The sequence below is a fragment of the Diospyros lotus genome, chromosome 1, assembly GCF_014633365.1.
Source record: "Diospyros lotus cultivar Yz01 chromosome 1, ASM1463336v1, whole genome shotgun sequence".
NCBI lineage: Eukaryota > Viridiplantae > Streptophyta > Magnoliopsida > Ericales > Ebenaceae > Diospyros > Diospyros lotus.
Window position 1 is genome coordinate 25046738 of NC_068338.1, and position 17636 is coordinate 25064373.

The 17636-nt window shown below is 37.9% G+C and overlaps 2 protein-coding genes across 4 annotated transcripts in view; one reads left to right on the forward strand and one right to left on the reverse strand.

The window, feature by feature from the left end:
- Nucleotides 1–17636, reverse strand: part of LOC127811638 (pentatricopeptide repeat-containing protein At3g12770) — a 99412-nt gene that overhangs the window by 65710 nt on the left and 16066 nt on the right. For all 3 annotated transcript variants that reach the window (XM_052351678.1, XM_052351670.1, XM_052351686.1), the window contains exon 2: nucleotides 15571–15620. The gene's annotated coding sequence lies outside the window, so the exon portion shown is untranslated. The remainder of the gene's footprint in view (nucleotides 1–15570; nucleotides 15621–17636) is intronic.
- LOC127812186 (uncharacterized mitochondrial protein AtMg00810-like) lies at nucleotides 444–1522 on the forward strand. The gene is made up of 2 exons (XM_052352584.1): nucleotides 444–1365; nucleotides 1455–1522. The coding sequence occupies exons 1-2, from the start codon at nucleotides 444–446 to the stop codon at nucleotides 1520–1522; spliced, it is 990 nt and encodes a 329-aa protein (XP_052208544.1).

Genomic DNA, 17636 nt, shown 5'->3' on the forward strand with positions numbered 1-17636 from the left:
CCTTCTCTTCTTATATGAATCTTATTGGCTGTAAATGGGTGTTTCGTATTAAGTATAATTCTGATGGGTCAATTCTCAAGTATAAAGCAAGATTAGTAGCTAAGGGATTTCTTCAAACTCTTGGTATTGATTATGCTGAAACTTTCAGTCCAATTGTTAAGGCACCTACTATTCGGGTCTAGTTTTCTTTGGCAATCACATTTGGTTGGGATATTCAACAAGTGGATGTGAATAATGTCTTCCTTAATGGTGATCTAATTGAAACTGCATTCATGTCTCAATCTAAAGGCTTTGTTAGTCCTCATTTTCCTTCTCATGTTTGTCGATTGAAGAACTCTTCATATGGTCTTAAGCAAGCTCCTCGAGCATTGTATACAAAACTTAGAACTACATTACAAGGTTGGGGATTTGTGTGAGTAGTTCTTGATGCTTCTCTCCTTATTATGAAGTCAAAACAGTATGTTCTGTTTGTCCTTGTTTATGTGGATGATATTCTTGTCACTGGTTCTGATTCTAAGGTTCTTAAATCATTTATTCGAGATCTGGACACCCATTTTGCTCTCAAAACTTTAGGATCAATGAATTATTTTTTGGAGTTTGAAGTCCATAGAGACAGCACTGGTATCTATCTTGCTCAGTCCAAATACATCATAGATTTGTTGAAAAAGGATGCTATGCAAGACTGTAAGCCTTGTTCTACACCAGTCAATTTGGGGGTTTTCTTAACAGATGATGGGGAGTTGTTTTTTTATCCTTCTCTCTATAGAACTATTATTGGTTCTCTGCAATATCTTACATATACCATACCTGATATTGCTTTTATGGTGAACAAACTAAGTCAGTTTTTATCCTCACCAAAGCAACAACATTGGTTAGCTTGCAAGAGATTACTTCGGTACCTAAAGGGTACAGTTGGACTAGGTTTATTGTTCACTCCTTCTCCTGATGATCTGTCTCTTACAGTTTATACGGATGTAAATCATGCTGGTTGTAAGGTTACGAGGAAGTCTACAAGTGGTTTATGTGTATTTCTTGGTAAAAATTTGTTAATTTGGAGTTCAAGAAAGCAGTCTATGGTTGCTAGATCTATTGGAGAAGCTAAGTATAGAGCTATTGCACAGGGTTTCACTAAAATTTTGTGGCTGAAGTCTCTGTTTTCTGAATTAGGCTATCCATGTTCCAAAGTTCCAATTATATGGAGTGATAATATGGCAACAATGAGCATAGCTGAGAATCTTGTGTTTCATTCCCGTACTAAAGATATTAAAATTGATGTTTACTTTGTTCATGAGAAAGTTGAGAATAGTGAAGTTGAAATCAGATATGTTCCTACACTCTATCAAATTGTTGATATCTTCACTAAGGGTTTACCAAGAGATAGATTTATTTTCCTATGTCATAAGCTTGGTCTTAAGCTGTCACCTCTATATCCTATGGTTTTGCTGCTACTCCAGACAAGTTACAGCTCAAGACTTCTTCCTCTATGGAGTCTGATTTGAGGGGGAATGTAGAAGAGAAATAGTTCTGTTTATTTTACAGTTGCTGTAAATTCTTGTTATGCTACGATTAGGATACCATTAGGTTGTTTTAATTCTGTTGTTGCAATTAGTTTGTTGTAACTTGCTGCAACTTGCAAGTTGTTTGTTAACGAGGATTAGCTTAATATAAATACTCAGCTAACCCTTATTTCTGTTATTGAGAAAGATATTATCATTTAGGAAATTTCTCTCTCCTTTTCTCATGTACTCTTTCAATTTTCTTTTGCTTTCTTCCTTCATTATCACCTTGAAACTCTCGCTTCACGAGATTTAGGGACTATTTCAGCTCAAAGGAATCCAAGGTTGACCTCGCTCTACAAGATTAAAAGATCGAGGGGTGACCTTGGAGTAGTGAACCAAAGGAGAATCCCAACAATGAGGCCGAAGGGCAATCCTCCTAAAGGATGAACCTCGACCCAACAATCGAGGCTAGGGATTTTCAAAGAATAGGTGTCGTATTCGAATTCCTAGCATTGGAATGAGCCCAAAGACATCTAACTCCATATATTTTAAAGAAGTGGTTTTAGGCGTGATTTCCGTGTGGCATAGGAAACAAGGAGATTTTCATCAGATGAAATTTAAATCTCTAAAAACTTCTACTTTGATGAGACCTGACCTTGAGTAAGTTGATGCAAGGCAACTAATGTTAAGAGTGATGACTTATAATTGTGACATGTAAGAAAAAGCAAAATCATGGGTTTCTCCTAGGTGGTTGATTGTATTTTTCCTTCTCCAAATGTGAACACATCTATGGTGAAGGAAAAAGAGAAAGTAGAAAATTTTGATGACAAAAGTGCCCTCAATTCTCTAGTAGTATAAAAAGGGGCCAAAAGACCCATCCTCCTACTTTTGGTGGAGGACAAGTGAGGGCTTGATAGCGGCCATGAGGAAGGAAGAAAAGAAATAAGGAGAAAAGAAGAAGAAGAGAGAAAAAGGAAGGAAATAAGAGGATAAGGAGAGACCGAAGCTAGCATTCATCTTCTTCGATCCTAACCTTTATTTCACTTAATGTAAGTGGCATCAGCAATTTGTTTACAAGCATTATTTTGACATGATAAATAGATTGCACATGATTATTTTGAATATCTTACATAGAAACATTGAAAATAGCCATGCATGCGCTACTTTGATATTCTCTGCAACAATGTGTTGAAGTTCCAATTTATGAAAGTTCTGTAACACTTTTGAGTTGGTAAAATGCTATCATGTCAAATGTGTTTATACATGATGGTTGCTAAATATATTTTGTTATATATATATATATATATGTAGATGTGCAAGCAAGATATTCCAAGGGAAAGGAAAAGCTTGGGAAGTAAGGTAGGAGAAAAACTGTGACTTGCATGATATAAGTGAACTGGAAGGGTTTTGATATCACCCTGTGATAATTTTTTATGCATCATAAGGGTGTTGATTTATGTATGTATATGTTTATTTTCCAAGAATATGATAATTTTTATTTGGTGTAATAGAAAACTTGAACGAAATGTTTGAGGTTTGACTATTCTGAGAGCTAAAACTTGGAGTTTGCTGGATAGTGCAAGGCTCGGGGTACGGAGTTCAAAAAAGCAGATGAGAAAAGAAAAAAAACATAGCCAAACCAAGGGGTGTGCCCCAGAAGGAAAATTCTGAGGCACACCCTTCGGCCATGCGGTCGAAGGACTGTCTCGGCTATTAGGCCAAGGCAAAGCTACTACTTGGCTATTACACCCTAGCAATACAAAAGGAGAGGTCGTGATGATATCATCTACATCCATACTGCTACTCGCAGAGTAGATCCTGCATCCAACCAAGTCTTTGACTATCGATTGATTGAAAATTGACTTTTCTTTCTAGGTCCCCTTTTGAGCTAAAAAACCCCTTGAGCAATGGAATCCCTTATATATTGTCTATATTTTGTATATTATATACTCATGTGAATATATATATATATATCTCTTTTAGCAAAAGAGCAGTTTGGTCATTTGTCATTTAATGCCAAGTAATACCTTATTCGCATTTCCACAAACCAAACATGGAACAGTTATAACCTAAGGTAATGCCTTTTTTTCCAAACATGGGATAGTATTATTCAGTCCCATCCTTAACTTTATCCCATCACTATTTTATCCTCGAACCAAATGAGCCAATGGTTCGCCTAGTATGGAGCGACATTTACTGATTAGATAGTGTAAAAATTCTTAGAGAAACAAAACTCTAAGGAATGAATAGGGAAACCGAAGTATTATTCCCATATATCACAAATGATACAAGAAGTTTCTTTAAATACACAAGCTACCTAAAATCTAAGAATTTAAAATACAAAACCAACAACAGATTAAGGAGAGAATTTTTCTCCTAAATCTTAGGAATGGATGTAGCCTTATCTTCTCCTAGCAATTAGGGATGGCAGTTGTAGCTTATCTTTATCTTCTTCCTTTAATAATTTACTTCTCAATAATCTGCTGCATATCTTCTTATCTCATTATCATAATCTTATTGCCTTGCTATTGACGATAAAAGATCACATATGGAAGGAATCCAAAAACATTACCATGCACGCATGCACACACAATCAATCCAACAATGCTCAACACGCCCCCTCAAGCTAGAGAGTAGATGTCAATCATCCCTAGCTTGCTTACTAGAGTTTCAAATTGAGCACTAGGCAGCCCTTTGGTAAATAAATCTGCAACTTGTTGAGTGGAGGGAACATAGGAAATTTGGAGAAGCCCAGAATCTAATTTTTCCATAAGACAATGTCGGTCAATTTAAATATGCTTTGTCTTGTCATGCTACACAGGATTATGAGCAATGCTAATGGCTGATTGATTGTCCCCCAAAAGTTTAATCGGTCTTTCCACCGGAACCTTTAGATCTTCTAGGATAATTTGTAACCATAAAAACTCACATACACCAAGTGCCATGGCTCGGAATTTAACCTCAGCATTGGATCTAGCCACCACTCCTTGCTTCTTACTTCTCCAAGACACCAAATTCCCCCCTAGGAAGACACAATATCCAGTTGTAGATCTGCGGTCAATAAAAGATCCACCATAATCTGCATCTGTGTACCCTTGAATTTTCAAACCTGCTCCTGGGGTAAATAAAATTCCCTTACCTGGTGTAGCTTTGAGATAACTTAGGATCCTTTTCACAGCATTCATGTGATCTTTAGTAGGGTTATACATAAATTGGCTCACTAGGCTAACAAAAAAAGCTTTGTCAGGCCTAGTATGGGAAAGGTAAATTAGCCTCTCCCCACCAAACGCTAGAGCCTCCCTTCACTACTATCTTACTATCATTCCCCTGCAATTTTAGGTTAGGATCAATTGGAATTTTTGCACCTTTTCCCCCAACAAACCTGTTTCGACAAGCAAGTCCAGCACATACTTTCTTTGGGACAAGAAGATACCTTCTTGTAAGTAAGCCACCTCAATATTTAGGAAGTATTTCAATGGGCCAAGGTCCTTTATTTCAAATTATTGAGCCAAATTCCTTTTTAGATGACCTTGTTCATCTAAATCATTCTCAGTCACTACAATATCATCTACATAGACAAGTAGGGTAGTTACCTTCTCTCCGATGTGTTTGATGAAGAGAGTATGATCCCCTCTACTTTGGTGATATCCCATAGATGTCATTACCTTTGAGAATCTTCCAAACCAGGCCCATGGGGATTGCTTGAGCCCATACAAGGCCTTCTTGAGTTTACACACTTGCCCATGTCTTGCTATCACATGCTGTAACCCTGGTAGGACCTCCATAAAAACTTCTTCCTCTAAGTCCACATGTAAAAAGACATTTTTAACGTCTAATTGTTGTAACTTCCACCCATAATTGGCTGCTAATGCTAGGAGAACTCGTACAGTAATCATTTTAGTTACAGGAGCAAATGTTTCAAGGTAGTCAGTGCCATAGGACTGTGTATAGCCCTTGGCGACAAGCCGTGCTTTATATCTATCAAGTGTACCATCCGCTTTATATTTCACATTAAAAATCCATCTGCAACCCACTAGTTTTACCTCCTTGGGTTTAGGTACCAATTCACAGGTATGATTATTTTTAAAAGCCCTCATCTCTTATAACATGGCCTCCTTCCATTTGGGATCTTTTACAGCTTCTTCCACTAATTTAGGAATAACAATAGCATCCAATGAAGTAAGAAGCCTCTATGTTTTTGGGATAGGCGATGATAGGACAAATAGTTGGCTAATGGGTGTTTTGTACAAGTTCTAACCCCTTTGCGGACAACAATAGGTAGGTTTAAGTCTGTTGGGTCAGGCTGATAAGGTGAGGGGTTAGAGGTGTTGGTTGACTCCTCATGATGAGCAACTTCCAAACTGGGATCAATGGTTGATGCTGGTGGTGGTTGTGGCTCATCCATGGATTGCTTTCTCTTGTACACAAAAGGTGAAATAATGCAAGCTGTGCAATGAAGGCACTCAGAGATGAAGAAAAACGATGAAGGGGCTGTGGGTTGTGCAATGAAGGCACTAGGGTTTACCATATCAAGCTAAGATTAATGCTCTTATACCATGTAAAAATTCTTAGAGAAACAAAACTCTAAGGAATGAATAGGGAAACCGAAGTATTATTCCCATATATCACAAATGATACAAGCATCTTCTTTAAATACACAAGCTACCTAAAATCTAGGAATTTAAAATACAAAACCAACAATAGATTAAGGAGAGAATTTTTCTCCTAAATCTTAGGAATGGATGCAGCCTTATCTTCTCCTAGCAATTAGGGATGGCAGCTGTAGCTTATCTTAATCTTCTTCCTTTAATAATTTACTTCTCAATAATCTGTTGCATATCTTCTTATCTCATTATCATAATCTTGCTGCCTTGCTACTGACAATAATAGATCACATATGGAAGGACTCCAAAAACATTACCATGCACGCATGCACACACAATCAATCCCATGATGCTCAACATAGAGATAGATCTATCGTTCTTCTGTTTTTTAGTTTCTGTTAATCTGTTATAACTGTTACTTAGAACTGTAATCAGTACGATCTGACCTATAATATCAGTAAATGTGGCTTGTCGGTTCCAAGGTGTCAACCAGTTTTGCAATCAGTGCCAATCATGGGCCCCATTTTCCAGGTCGTGACACATACAACCTGTCACATTGCACATTAGGCTGCCATAAAACCATTTCATGCATCATGCCATTAAGGAATAACCATAACCATGCATTTATCTCCATTGAGCTTTAACTTTCCTAGTCTTTCAGCAGAGTTTCCTTCTTTCTTCAGCTTTCCTGCATTCCTCCCTTCCTTCCACAGCAATTTCTCGCTTGAAACTCTTTCTCTTGGAAAGCCTCTCAGTCTACAATGCTTTGTAGAAGAAATGGACATGAAATGAAATGGCCTACTATAGGCAGATTCAAGCAGCTGGATAGGTGCGGCTTCCTGTTCTTGACATTTAGGCACAGACACTTTCCTAATTCTCATCCATACACCTCTTCACCTGCTTCATCACAAGTACGTGAGTCACTCACTTTTCTAGAAGCCTTCAACATGCGCTAGCAATCTTGAGAATTTCTTGGAATGCTGAAGATCAAGTAAAATCCTAACTTTATTAATCCCCTAACCTAAATTGCACAGATCTCAATCAAAATTAATAATTTTCATATCATTAGAATCCTTCCATTATGCAAATTGGAATCAATTATCTTTCTATTTAGACCCCCAAAATCAGCTTGAAAGTTAGCTACTTACCTAAGTTTTAGCCTGTTTCCAGCAGCCAGACCGGTCCGTTTTTATAGCATTGGTACCAATAATACAGGACTGGTGCAACCACTGAACCAGGCAATTAAATCATCTAATACTTTCTCCAGTTCAATTTTTGCCTCAATTTTGATAACCAGGCCTAGATGAATGTCAAGCACAGACAATCAGTGAGCATATTAGAGTCTTAAACTAAGGAATATTGTATTGATGTAAAGATATGACCCCTGCGCTCAGTGCAGCAACAATAGAAACCTAGGCAGAGAGCACCGTCAGCTTCATGAGCAATTACCCACTGCAGTTTCTTTGGCTCTAAAAAGATTCAGGTAAAAAGTCTGTACACCTAGCTAGCCAAGAGAAGGGGAGGGGTTTGGGGGGGTGTTCTATGCACCTGCTTTGAGAAGCTCTAGAAGCAGCACAATATCTCATGCAATGAGCCTACCAACCCAACCATGACACGTTTCTCTACTATAATATAACAAAAGTAAGAGATCTCTTCACTACAAGGACAAAACAGAGTAATCAGGTGCTCTGGGCTCTATGAATCAACCTACAAGACAAATTAAGAAGTTGCTGAAATTTGTCTCACATCAAATATTAATAAATGCTGCGGGCCTTCCAAATATCCCAGACACATATCAGCTGTATTCGGGAGGATACTTAAGATGTGAATCTAGCCTCAAGTCTCAGCTCCAAAAAGAGCAGTATTAAAGTATAGGGTTAAGGTAGAAACTGAGAAGTCAGTTCATGTACAGGGTTCAACAACAACAACATATCAAGCCTTAATCACACAAGGTGGGGTTAGCTACATGAATTCTAACTTGCCAATCATCTCTATCTATCACCATAACTTCCATACGGTCCTTATAACTCATACTGCACCTAAGAGTTTTCCACCAAATTTTTCTTGGCCTTTGTCTATCTCTTTTGCTAAAAGCTTGTTCTATTTCATTCCATTCATCTATTGTGATCAGCATAATTAGGAGAAAACAGTTGAAGTTGTTTTAATTGCAGTTATTATAGTTATAGTAGCTGGCAACAAACAACTGTACCTTTGTACCTGTTAGAAGCTGTTAATAAAATCAATTACAATGTAACAATTAATTGCTGTGGATAGCCATATATAAGGCTATGCCACCTTGTACTGAGGCATTATGAATGAACTAATTTCAAGTTCTCTCATTTTCTCTCAATTCATTCTCTGTTTCCCTCTGTTTTTTCTCTCTATTATTTCCATAATTTCTCTCATCTCTCTCCTTTCTTTCTTCTTTTATGATTGCCAACTAAAAACCCTAGATTCGAAACCTATGGTCTTGATAATATGGTATCAGAGCAGTTAGTTCTTGGACTGTGTCATGACCCTGAGGATCCCTAAAGATAGAGTAGGAAATATAATAGTATTTAGCTTACATGCATTACCATATTTTGTAATGTCCTTTCCTTTTTTCTGTTATAGATGTTTGTTTTAGCTATAGATAGTTATGGTCACTGTTGTAACTGCACATGGGTGCATGTGCAATGCTATGAGGCTATATAAGCCACAACTAAAGAGGATGGAAAGGATGTTGAATGATAATTGAATATTCTTATTTCTCTCTCTAGATTTCTCTCCCAATCTCCCTCTCATTTCTCTCTGCAATTCTCTCACATTTCTCTCTAATTTCTTCCACCATTTCTGTCTAATTTCCCTCTCCAATCATTATATTCTTGGACTTAGCTCTATCGGATTCTTCTGGCTACCAATTCGAACCCTAGGTACATGACAATTGGTAACAGAGCCAATGATTCTTGGTTGTGATTCTGTCAAATCCTATTAACCAATCCAACAAAGCAGAGATCGGCAATTTCGGCAGCAAATCAAAGCCAGGCGGTCTTTGGCAGCCGAGATTCCGGTGAGTAAGGAAGCGGGTTTGGAAGCAATTGTCGAATCAAGGCAATCACATATAGGATCCGAAGTATTAGCGATTTAGTGGGTGTCACAATTTGGACTCGGGAGTGTCGCGATGTAATGGGTTGGACTCGGGAGTGTCTCGATATAGTAGGTGTTGCAATTTGGACTCGGGAATGGGTGTAGCGATTGAACTAGCAGTGAGTTCTGATGATTTTGGAATTAGAATCGATCGGAAATTGGGCTTGGAGCAACGAATTTTATTTGTTGCATCAGAATCGTTCAACAGAGGAGGAGGACCCGGAGCCGGGACCTCGATCAGCTAATTCCAAGCCATCGAATGATCACCACCACAATTGGAACTACCCACCGATCAAATTCCTTTAGTTATCCAAGCGGGGGTAAGCGGAGCTCAAGTCACCACAATAAAGTGACTCGATCGATCAATTCCGAACAAGCAAGCGATTCTTAGACCGAAATTTTTGAGATGTGAAACAGAGGTAACTGCTAGGTGCAAGATCAACCATGCTCGCCAATCCATGGTGAAGTGGATCTAGAGTGTAGCTGATCGGTGATTGGTTGCAGAACGGAACGGATCGCATGAGGCAATTCAAGAAACAACAACTAATTGATTGAATAACGGAGTCAATCCATTTATGGTGGGGTGATTGGAGTCGATCCATTCAAGAGATTGCTAGGGGCGACTAGGTTAATTTGTCCCAACAATGCCTTCGGAGACTCTCGGTTGTGAATCAGCACAATCAATCAAAGGAAGGCGAGTCTGAGGGCGATTCTAGCAAGTATAGGGAATCATTACAGCAGGTGTGTCAGGAGATTAGATAGCCTTGGGCGACTCTTGAAGGCTGATCAAGCCACTGTAACGCGCAACATATCCCGTGACAGAATCAGGTTTAACTTGGGAGTGAGTTTCTAAACGCCTGCAACGGTCGCTTCTCAATTTCGGCGGGTAATAGCAGTTGTTTGATCCTCAATAGAATCATCCAAAGTCGTTCCTCGACCAACGATCCCATCAGTGATTTGAGTTATGATGGCCGATAAGATTAGGATGAAATTGAGAAGATCTCAATTGCAGCAGAAGATTTATGCCATGACAAGCAGTGCATGCATGAGACCATCGGGGTCTCAATTGTAGCGGGAGAATGCTACATTTTCAGTTGGAGGTAGACATCATGAGGAGTTTGGCCAGAGGCCTCAGGCATGGGAAAATAAGTTTGAGAATGAGATCAACCACCTGGACAAGGAAACAAGAAGTGTGGTACATGATACGAGCAAGGAATTCGACCGTATGTTACACGAGCAATTGCAGGAGTTTGCGATGATACTAACTAAGAAGTATCACTACAACTTTCCCGCTCAATTCTTCAATGATTATCATTGAAGTTTTAACAAGGAAGAATTCCTAAAAATGGAGCAGCTGAAGGAGAAGTCAAGTTGGCGAGAATCAGATTCATTGCTCACCTCCAATGTTGAACAGAAGAAGTATTTCGGTTTAGGAGGAAGCTACAAGGAGTATTTTAATTTAGGTAAATTATCAAGGAGGACTGCAACATCAAAGATGATATTGGTGTTGAATGGCATTATCCAAAGGGAATATGTAACGAACATGTTGATAGGGCAGCAAATGCAAAGGGACAATCTGATATTGTTGAAAAAGAAGTTCATATAGAGGGAAATTCTAGCAAACATAAGGAAAAATGAGTTGTTGAATTGTTTGCATGGAAGCAGAAGGTTCTAACTAAAAATTCAGTCAATATTAAGGAAGTTGGTGCTGGAACTGAAGCAAACTTATCAATGGTAACTTAGGATTTTGAAGAGGAAAGAAGATTAGATGAAGAGATCTGTGTAGACCACACTTTACAAGAACTGGAAGCTGATGATTCGGGTGATAATCAGTCTATATAGCAGATTGGAGGTGAGAACTACTATGTAGATGGCTTCCATACATCTGATAGTCTGAGTAGGGATATTGTTTTATCAAATAATTTAGCTGTAAATCATGTTGGGAAAGAAGGTCAGGATGAAGGCCTTATGGGAACCACTGAGGAACCGTTGGCTGGAATTGAAGTCACAGCAACTCCTAATTCTAATGCTCACAGACAGTCTTGGTCTGAGTATCCAAGGCAAGTCTACAAATTTTCATTGCTGCATTTCCAGAATGTTACTAATATTTTTGCAGCAAAGCATGGTCGTGGGTTGAATGGGGATACAATAACTGCAACTATGGCTGTAGATCTGCCCCCCTTACTTGTATTGGACAGTAACGAAGTACTAACGAAAGTTATGGACATGGATAGTCCTTCCATTGGACTCCAAGGTTCAGCTACTACCTATGTCAGTCTAGAAGTGGTTGATTATGTCCATAAATTGGAGACCAAGCTTGATTGGATAGCTATTACCGAGGATGGTTGTATTGGGCTTGAACTCGATGAAGTTTTCCCTACGGAACTTTTGGGTCAACTTAGGCTTGAAATTGATCTTGGAAACCTAAGAATGAAGACAAAGTGGCCTAGAAGGAGAAAGAGGAATGAAATAGATTCAGAGAGCCGGTATTGGGTAAAAGCACTAACTAATTGCTGAAGTTCTTGGGGACAAGAACTTTCTCAAGGAGGGAGAAATTGTCATGACCCCGAAGATCCCTAAGGATAGAGTAGAAAATATAATAGTATTTAGCTTACATGCATTACCATATTTTGTAATGTCCTTTCCTTTTTTCTGTTATAGATATTTGTTTGTTTTAGCTATAGGCAGTTATGGTCGCTGTTGTAACTGCACATGGGTGCATGTGCAATGCTGTAAGGCTATATAAGCCACAACTAGAGAGGATGGAAAGGATGTTGAATGATAATTGAATATTCTTATTTCTCTTTCGAGATTTCTCTCTCAATCTCCTTCTCGTTTCTCTCTGCAATTCTCCCTCATTTCTCTCTAATTTCTTCCCCCATTTATGCCCAATTTAACTCTCCAATCATTCTGTTCTTGGACTTAGCTCTATCAGATCCTTCTGGCTGCCAATTCAAACCCTGGGTAAACCCTAGGTACATGACAGACTACTATCCATGACAGCCTAAATCTACAAGTTGAGGAGCTATGGCGGACAATACTCGAATGAAACAGCTAGAGGCACAGGTCAACTAGGTTAATTCTCTAGTGACCAATCTACAAGCTCGAATGGAAGCATTGGAGTCTGGAACGAGCAGAATCAGGAGGGTATTGTCAAGACCTAGTCTAAGGGTGAACCATGTAAAGACTGTAATATTTGAGTCCTGAGCTAAGCATTATCTCCTACCACAAATCTTCCCCAAAATTGAAGTAATCCATTACTCAAGAGTATAGCCTGGCTTGCTAGTTGGACTGATAGAGAGCTGGGTTAAGAGATCTTGTACCCAAGCGGTAAACTCATAACTAGCAATTACTTCTTGTGGCCAATCTGGAATTATTGAAGTAATGGCAACACTATAACCATCCTCAAAACTGCCTGGACAATGTGTCAGCAGCCAAATTTTCTTTTCCTTGGCGATATTGTATAATATAGTCTAGGCCCAATAACTTTGACATTCATTTCCGCTGTAACTATGTATGTAGTCATTGTTGAAGGAGAAATTTAAGGCTCTCATAATCAGTTCTAATTATGAACTGACCCCCTTCCAAATAATGGTGCCATGAATAATGGATTACTTCGATTTCGAGGAAGAGTTGTGGTGGGAGATGATGACTCACTAAAAACTCAAATATTACAATCACTACATGATTCACCTAAAGGTGGTCATTCAGGTATCCAATCCACCTATCATAAGGTCAAGCAGTTATTCTATTGGCCTAAACTTAAGAAATCTGTGACTGCTTATGTGCTGGCTTGTGACATCGGCCAACATTGCAAACATGAAAATGTGGCCGCACCTGGTTTATTACAGCCACTGGCAATTCCAAATCAAGGTTGGACAAGTATTTCTATGGATTTTATAGAAGGATTGCCTAAATCTGAAGGGAAAGATGTGATTCTAGTGGTAGTGGACAGACTTACAAAATTTGCTCACTTCTTGAGTTTTTCTCATCCTTTCACTGCCCAAAAAATAGCAAGGATCTTTCTGGATTCAGTGGTGAAGTCACATGATGTTCCTCAGTCTATTGTGTCAGATAGAGACAAGATTTTTTATTAGTCTATTTTGGCAGGAATTGTTCAAGAATCTAGGTATAGGCCTACATATGTCTACAGCCTACTATTCTGAAACAGATGGGTAGATAGAGAGGGTAAACCAGTTTGTGGAGGGTTATTTGAGATGTGTTAGCTTCCTGAAACCAAAGAGCTGGCATTGTTGGTAGGCTTTAGCTCAATGGTGGTACAATGCTAGTTATCATAGCTCATTGAAGATGTCACCACCCCTTGAAACTCTTTTTGGGTTCAAACCACTTCGCCTACCTGTCACTTATCTATAGATTCCACTTCTTCAGTGGCAGCTGTGGATCATTATTTAAAGGATCGCCAAGACTTGTTGCAACTCATAAAAAGGGAACTAGCTACTACCCAGAACAGAATGAAGCAGTATGCTGATAAGAAAAGAAGTGAGAGAATTTTCAGTAGGGGATAAGGTTTATCTTTGCATCAACCATCACCATCAGAAATCTTTTTCTCACTGTTTCTTTTCTAAGCTGAGTCCTAAGTATTTTGGCCCATTTCCTATCCTTGCTAAAGTAGGGCCTGTTGCTTATCGCCTACAGCTTCCTCTTGACACCAACATACATCCAGTTTGCCATGTTTCATTATTGAAAAAATCAATTGGATTAACTGACCAGCACAACCCTACTTTACCTATTCTAACTTTTGATGGGGATATTAAGGTGGTACCCTCGATAATTTGGACAAATGAGTTATCTACGAGAACCAAGTTCCCCTTCTTCAGGTACTCGTTCAATGGTCTCATTTGCATCCGGATAACAACATTTGGGAATACCTGTCGATTCTCCTAGCTCAATTTCCTCGAGTTGCTCAGCTTCTTTGATTTTCTTGAGAACAAGAAAATTTTGAAGGGAAGGAAAATGTCATAATCAACATAATTAGGAGAAAACAATTGAAATTGTTTTAACTGCAATTATTACAGTTACAGTAGCTGGTAACAAACAACTACATCTGTTATAAACTATTAATAAAATCAGTTACAATATAACTGATTAACTGTTGTAGATAGCCATATATAAGGCTATGTCAGCTTGTACTGAGACATTATTGTCACAGCCCAAGGGCTGGTATGTAATTAGAATGGTATAGCGGGATATTAAAGGGTTGGCGTAACTGTAATCAGCAACTTGGCACATGGCTGCTTACTTGGCACATGGCCGCTTGGAGCTTCTAGAAAGGTAGTTAGAGAAGTCTCTAGTGTAACCAACTTCTATAAATAAGAAGCTGATCATGAGAATGGAGATATGTGAAGATTAATACACAAGTCATTTCCCTCCCAATACAATCTCCAATCTCTTTCTCAATTCTCTCTCTTTCTCTATCTTCCTAATTCCCTTCTTCCTGCCAATTTCTTCCAAAACTCGGAAGAACTTCTAGTCAGATCCAGAGGTCTGACAATTATGAATGAATTGATTTCAAATTCTCTCATTTTCTCTCTATCTATTCTCTATTTCCCTCTGTTTTTTCGCTCTGTTCTTTCCTTAATTTCTCTCATCTCTCTCCTTTTTTCTTTCTTTCTTCTTTCACAATTGCCAACTAGAAACCCCTAGATTCAAAACCTAGGGTCTTGACAACATCTTCCTCACAAAAGCCTATATTGATTTTCTTCTCACATGACTGGACCCTATTAATCATGTCTCGTGCATCCTATTTTCAATAAGAGCAACTCCCACTTAATTATGAATAATATCATTTCCAATTATATCCTTTCTTGGATGGCCTCACATCCACCAAAATGTCCACATCTCTATTTAGCTCATATTTTGAACAAGTTAGTGCTTTACTACCCAACATTCTATGCCACAAAGCAAAATTGGTCTTATAGGCATCTTACACATTTTTCTTTTAGCTTTAGCAAAATCTTACTATCACATAAAATGTCGGACAAATTTTTCCCACCAAGTCTCTCTTTTATCTTTTTTTTTTAATTAGAGAATAGGAAGGGTATTTTAGGAATTTAAAAAAAAAATTGACAGGACTTCAAACACCAAACCAAAGTGGGTGTTTGCTTATATTACAGAATAGACAAGGAGAAAATTAGTTATTGGAAGAACGGGAATGTGTGAGATAACTATAAAATAAGCATAATGAATCACATGTACCTGGTGTGCATCACTCTTCTGATTAATATCTAATCTTTTGTATATAATAGAGAATAAATTTAATCACAATGCACTTACACTAAAGAGGATACATCAGATGAGATGAAAAGGAATAAAGTGCTAACCTGTACTGCACTGCTTTGTTACAATAAACTAGACCCATGGCCAAGTATTCCTGGAACAGGTGAAACCACCACAAAATCATCATACAAGAAAGCAAAATTCATACAAATACCACAACAACATGACAATAAAATCAAATCCAGCTACAAGTGACACCAACAAACACCAAGACCAGCCTCAGTCACACCAAAATCCCAGAAATGTCAAGCCAGAACTTAGCATGTCAAAGAACACAAAAATATTGCTTGCAGTAGCAAAAGGAGAATCTTTGACGTCCCTGCCATTCCACAAGTGGATGCATGAATCATAAGTTAAAGCAAATATATTAGAAAGCTTAAAAGCATGATAACATATATGTGCACATGCATGAGGTGGAGCATACCCATCACATGAGATCAATTTTCAATTGATACAAGGTGGTGTAAGTGGCTGCTATGAGAAAATCTTTGATGAAGGGATTGATGGCTGACAGAATGGCAAGGTTAAGGTGTTCGACAGTCTGCTTGTGCAGATTCAGCAGTAATTTCCAATCGCATGGAACATTTTCTCTCTCTCTCTCTGTGCATGTATACTTTTGTGCATAGAACATGTATGGATGTTTATCAAAAGATAGGAAGAACAAACACTAGATTTTTGAGATTATCAAGGCTTACTATCAGTGGGATGAAAGAACTTCTTCTGGTTGTTTCATTCATCTTAACAACATTTTACAAGAAACAATAACCTCAACAAAAAATGAGCATGCCCATACAAATTTTACATGATAAAACTTTATTACAATGGAACAAAAGGAATTCAAGTTTAAGAACTATATTTCATGATCATTCCCAGCATAATAAGATGAACAGTAAACAGTAGCAACAAAATCTTCATATTCATCAGTGGCATTGGTTGTTCCACATGCTCCATTGTCTTCCTTGTTTGTGTTTACATGTATTCTTTACGGAATCAGCTACTTGTATGTTAACAACTATACAGTGCAGGAATTGGCATTTAGTCCTCTATTCTGTGTAACACTATTGTCTCCTTCCAATAAGGTAGGCAAGCTAATTTTAAGCCTAGAATAAGATTATCACAAACATCAAATATAAGTTCTATTGTCTCCTTCCAATAAGGTAGGCTGTAGGCAACCCAGTTTTATGCCTAGAACAAGATTATCAGAAACATCAAACATAAGTTGAAGTAACCTAGGAGAACTAAAATTAGAACAAAAACCAATCTTATCCTACAAAGGGTGAAGACCAATTCAATTTAAGCTGTGACACAATTTGTTGTTTCATATATTTCTTAAAGTAACTCATTAACATAGAATGTTAAATGGTCTTTATCTTCAGTCATTTAAAAGGATAAATTCGGGAAAATTCCATAATTCTTAAATAATCACTTTATTAAGAATAAAGTGACTGTATCTTTAGAGCATTCTAAAGCTAGTTAGCTTTATGTGGCAGACTGTAATGAGTCGGTTTTCTTAGTCAGTCAGTAATTTAGTTTTTCCAGCTGGCTGCCAGGTGTTAGTTTGTTAGAGAAGTTGTTAGAGATTGTTAGATTAAGACAGCTACTATAAAAGGATTCTTGTAATAATATTCAGTCAGTGTGATTTCAGTTCAGATCTCTCTCTCTCTCTCTCTCTCTCTCTCTCTCTCAATTTTCATCTCTCCTTGCCATTCTTTTTCTTCTACTCTTTCACACAATCCACACAAAACTCCTTCACTTTTTTAAACTGTCTTCTATTTCAATATCATCAACCTGTTGATAGAAAATTCCACTCCCTATTTCTCTCTAAAATGGTTTACATCTTGAGATGATATATATGTGGTACGCAACAGAAATAGCATATCTTCCTATATACATATAGGAAAAGAATTTGTGACTGCAAATTTTACATAAATAAGTATTTCGTAAAAGAAGCAGTTCAAGAATATCTTCCAATAATGAGCCACTTGTTTTTTCATTTCAATGTAGGGCAAACATTTTTAATTTTATTTGAAAATGCTCAACATACATGAGAAAGTGAAGGAGTTCTGTATTAAGCAACCAATAGATTTAGAAGGTAGAAAATTCTCAAATC

Coding starts and splice junctions, on each gene's coding strand:
- LOC127812186 (XM_052352584.1), top strand. CDS start 444: ATGAAGTCAAAACAGTATGTTCTGTTTGTCCTTGTTTATGTGGATGAT. Junction 1,366..1,454: donor TGTTGATATCTTCACTAAGG/GTTTACCAAGAG, acceptor CTGCTACTCCAG/ACAAGTTACAGCTCAAGACT.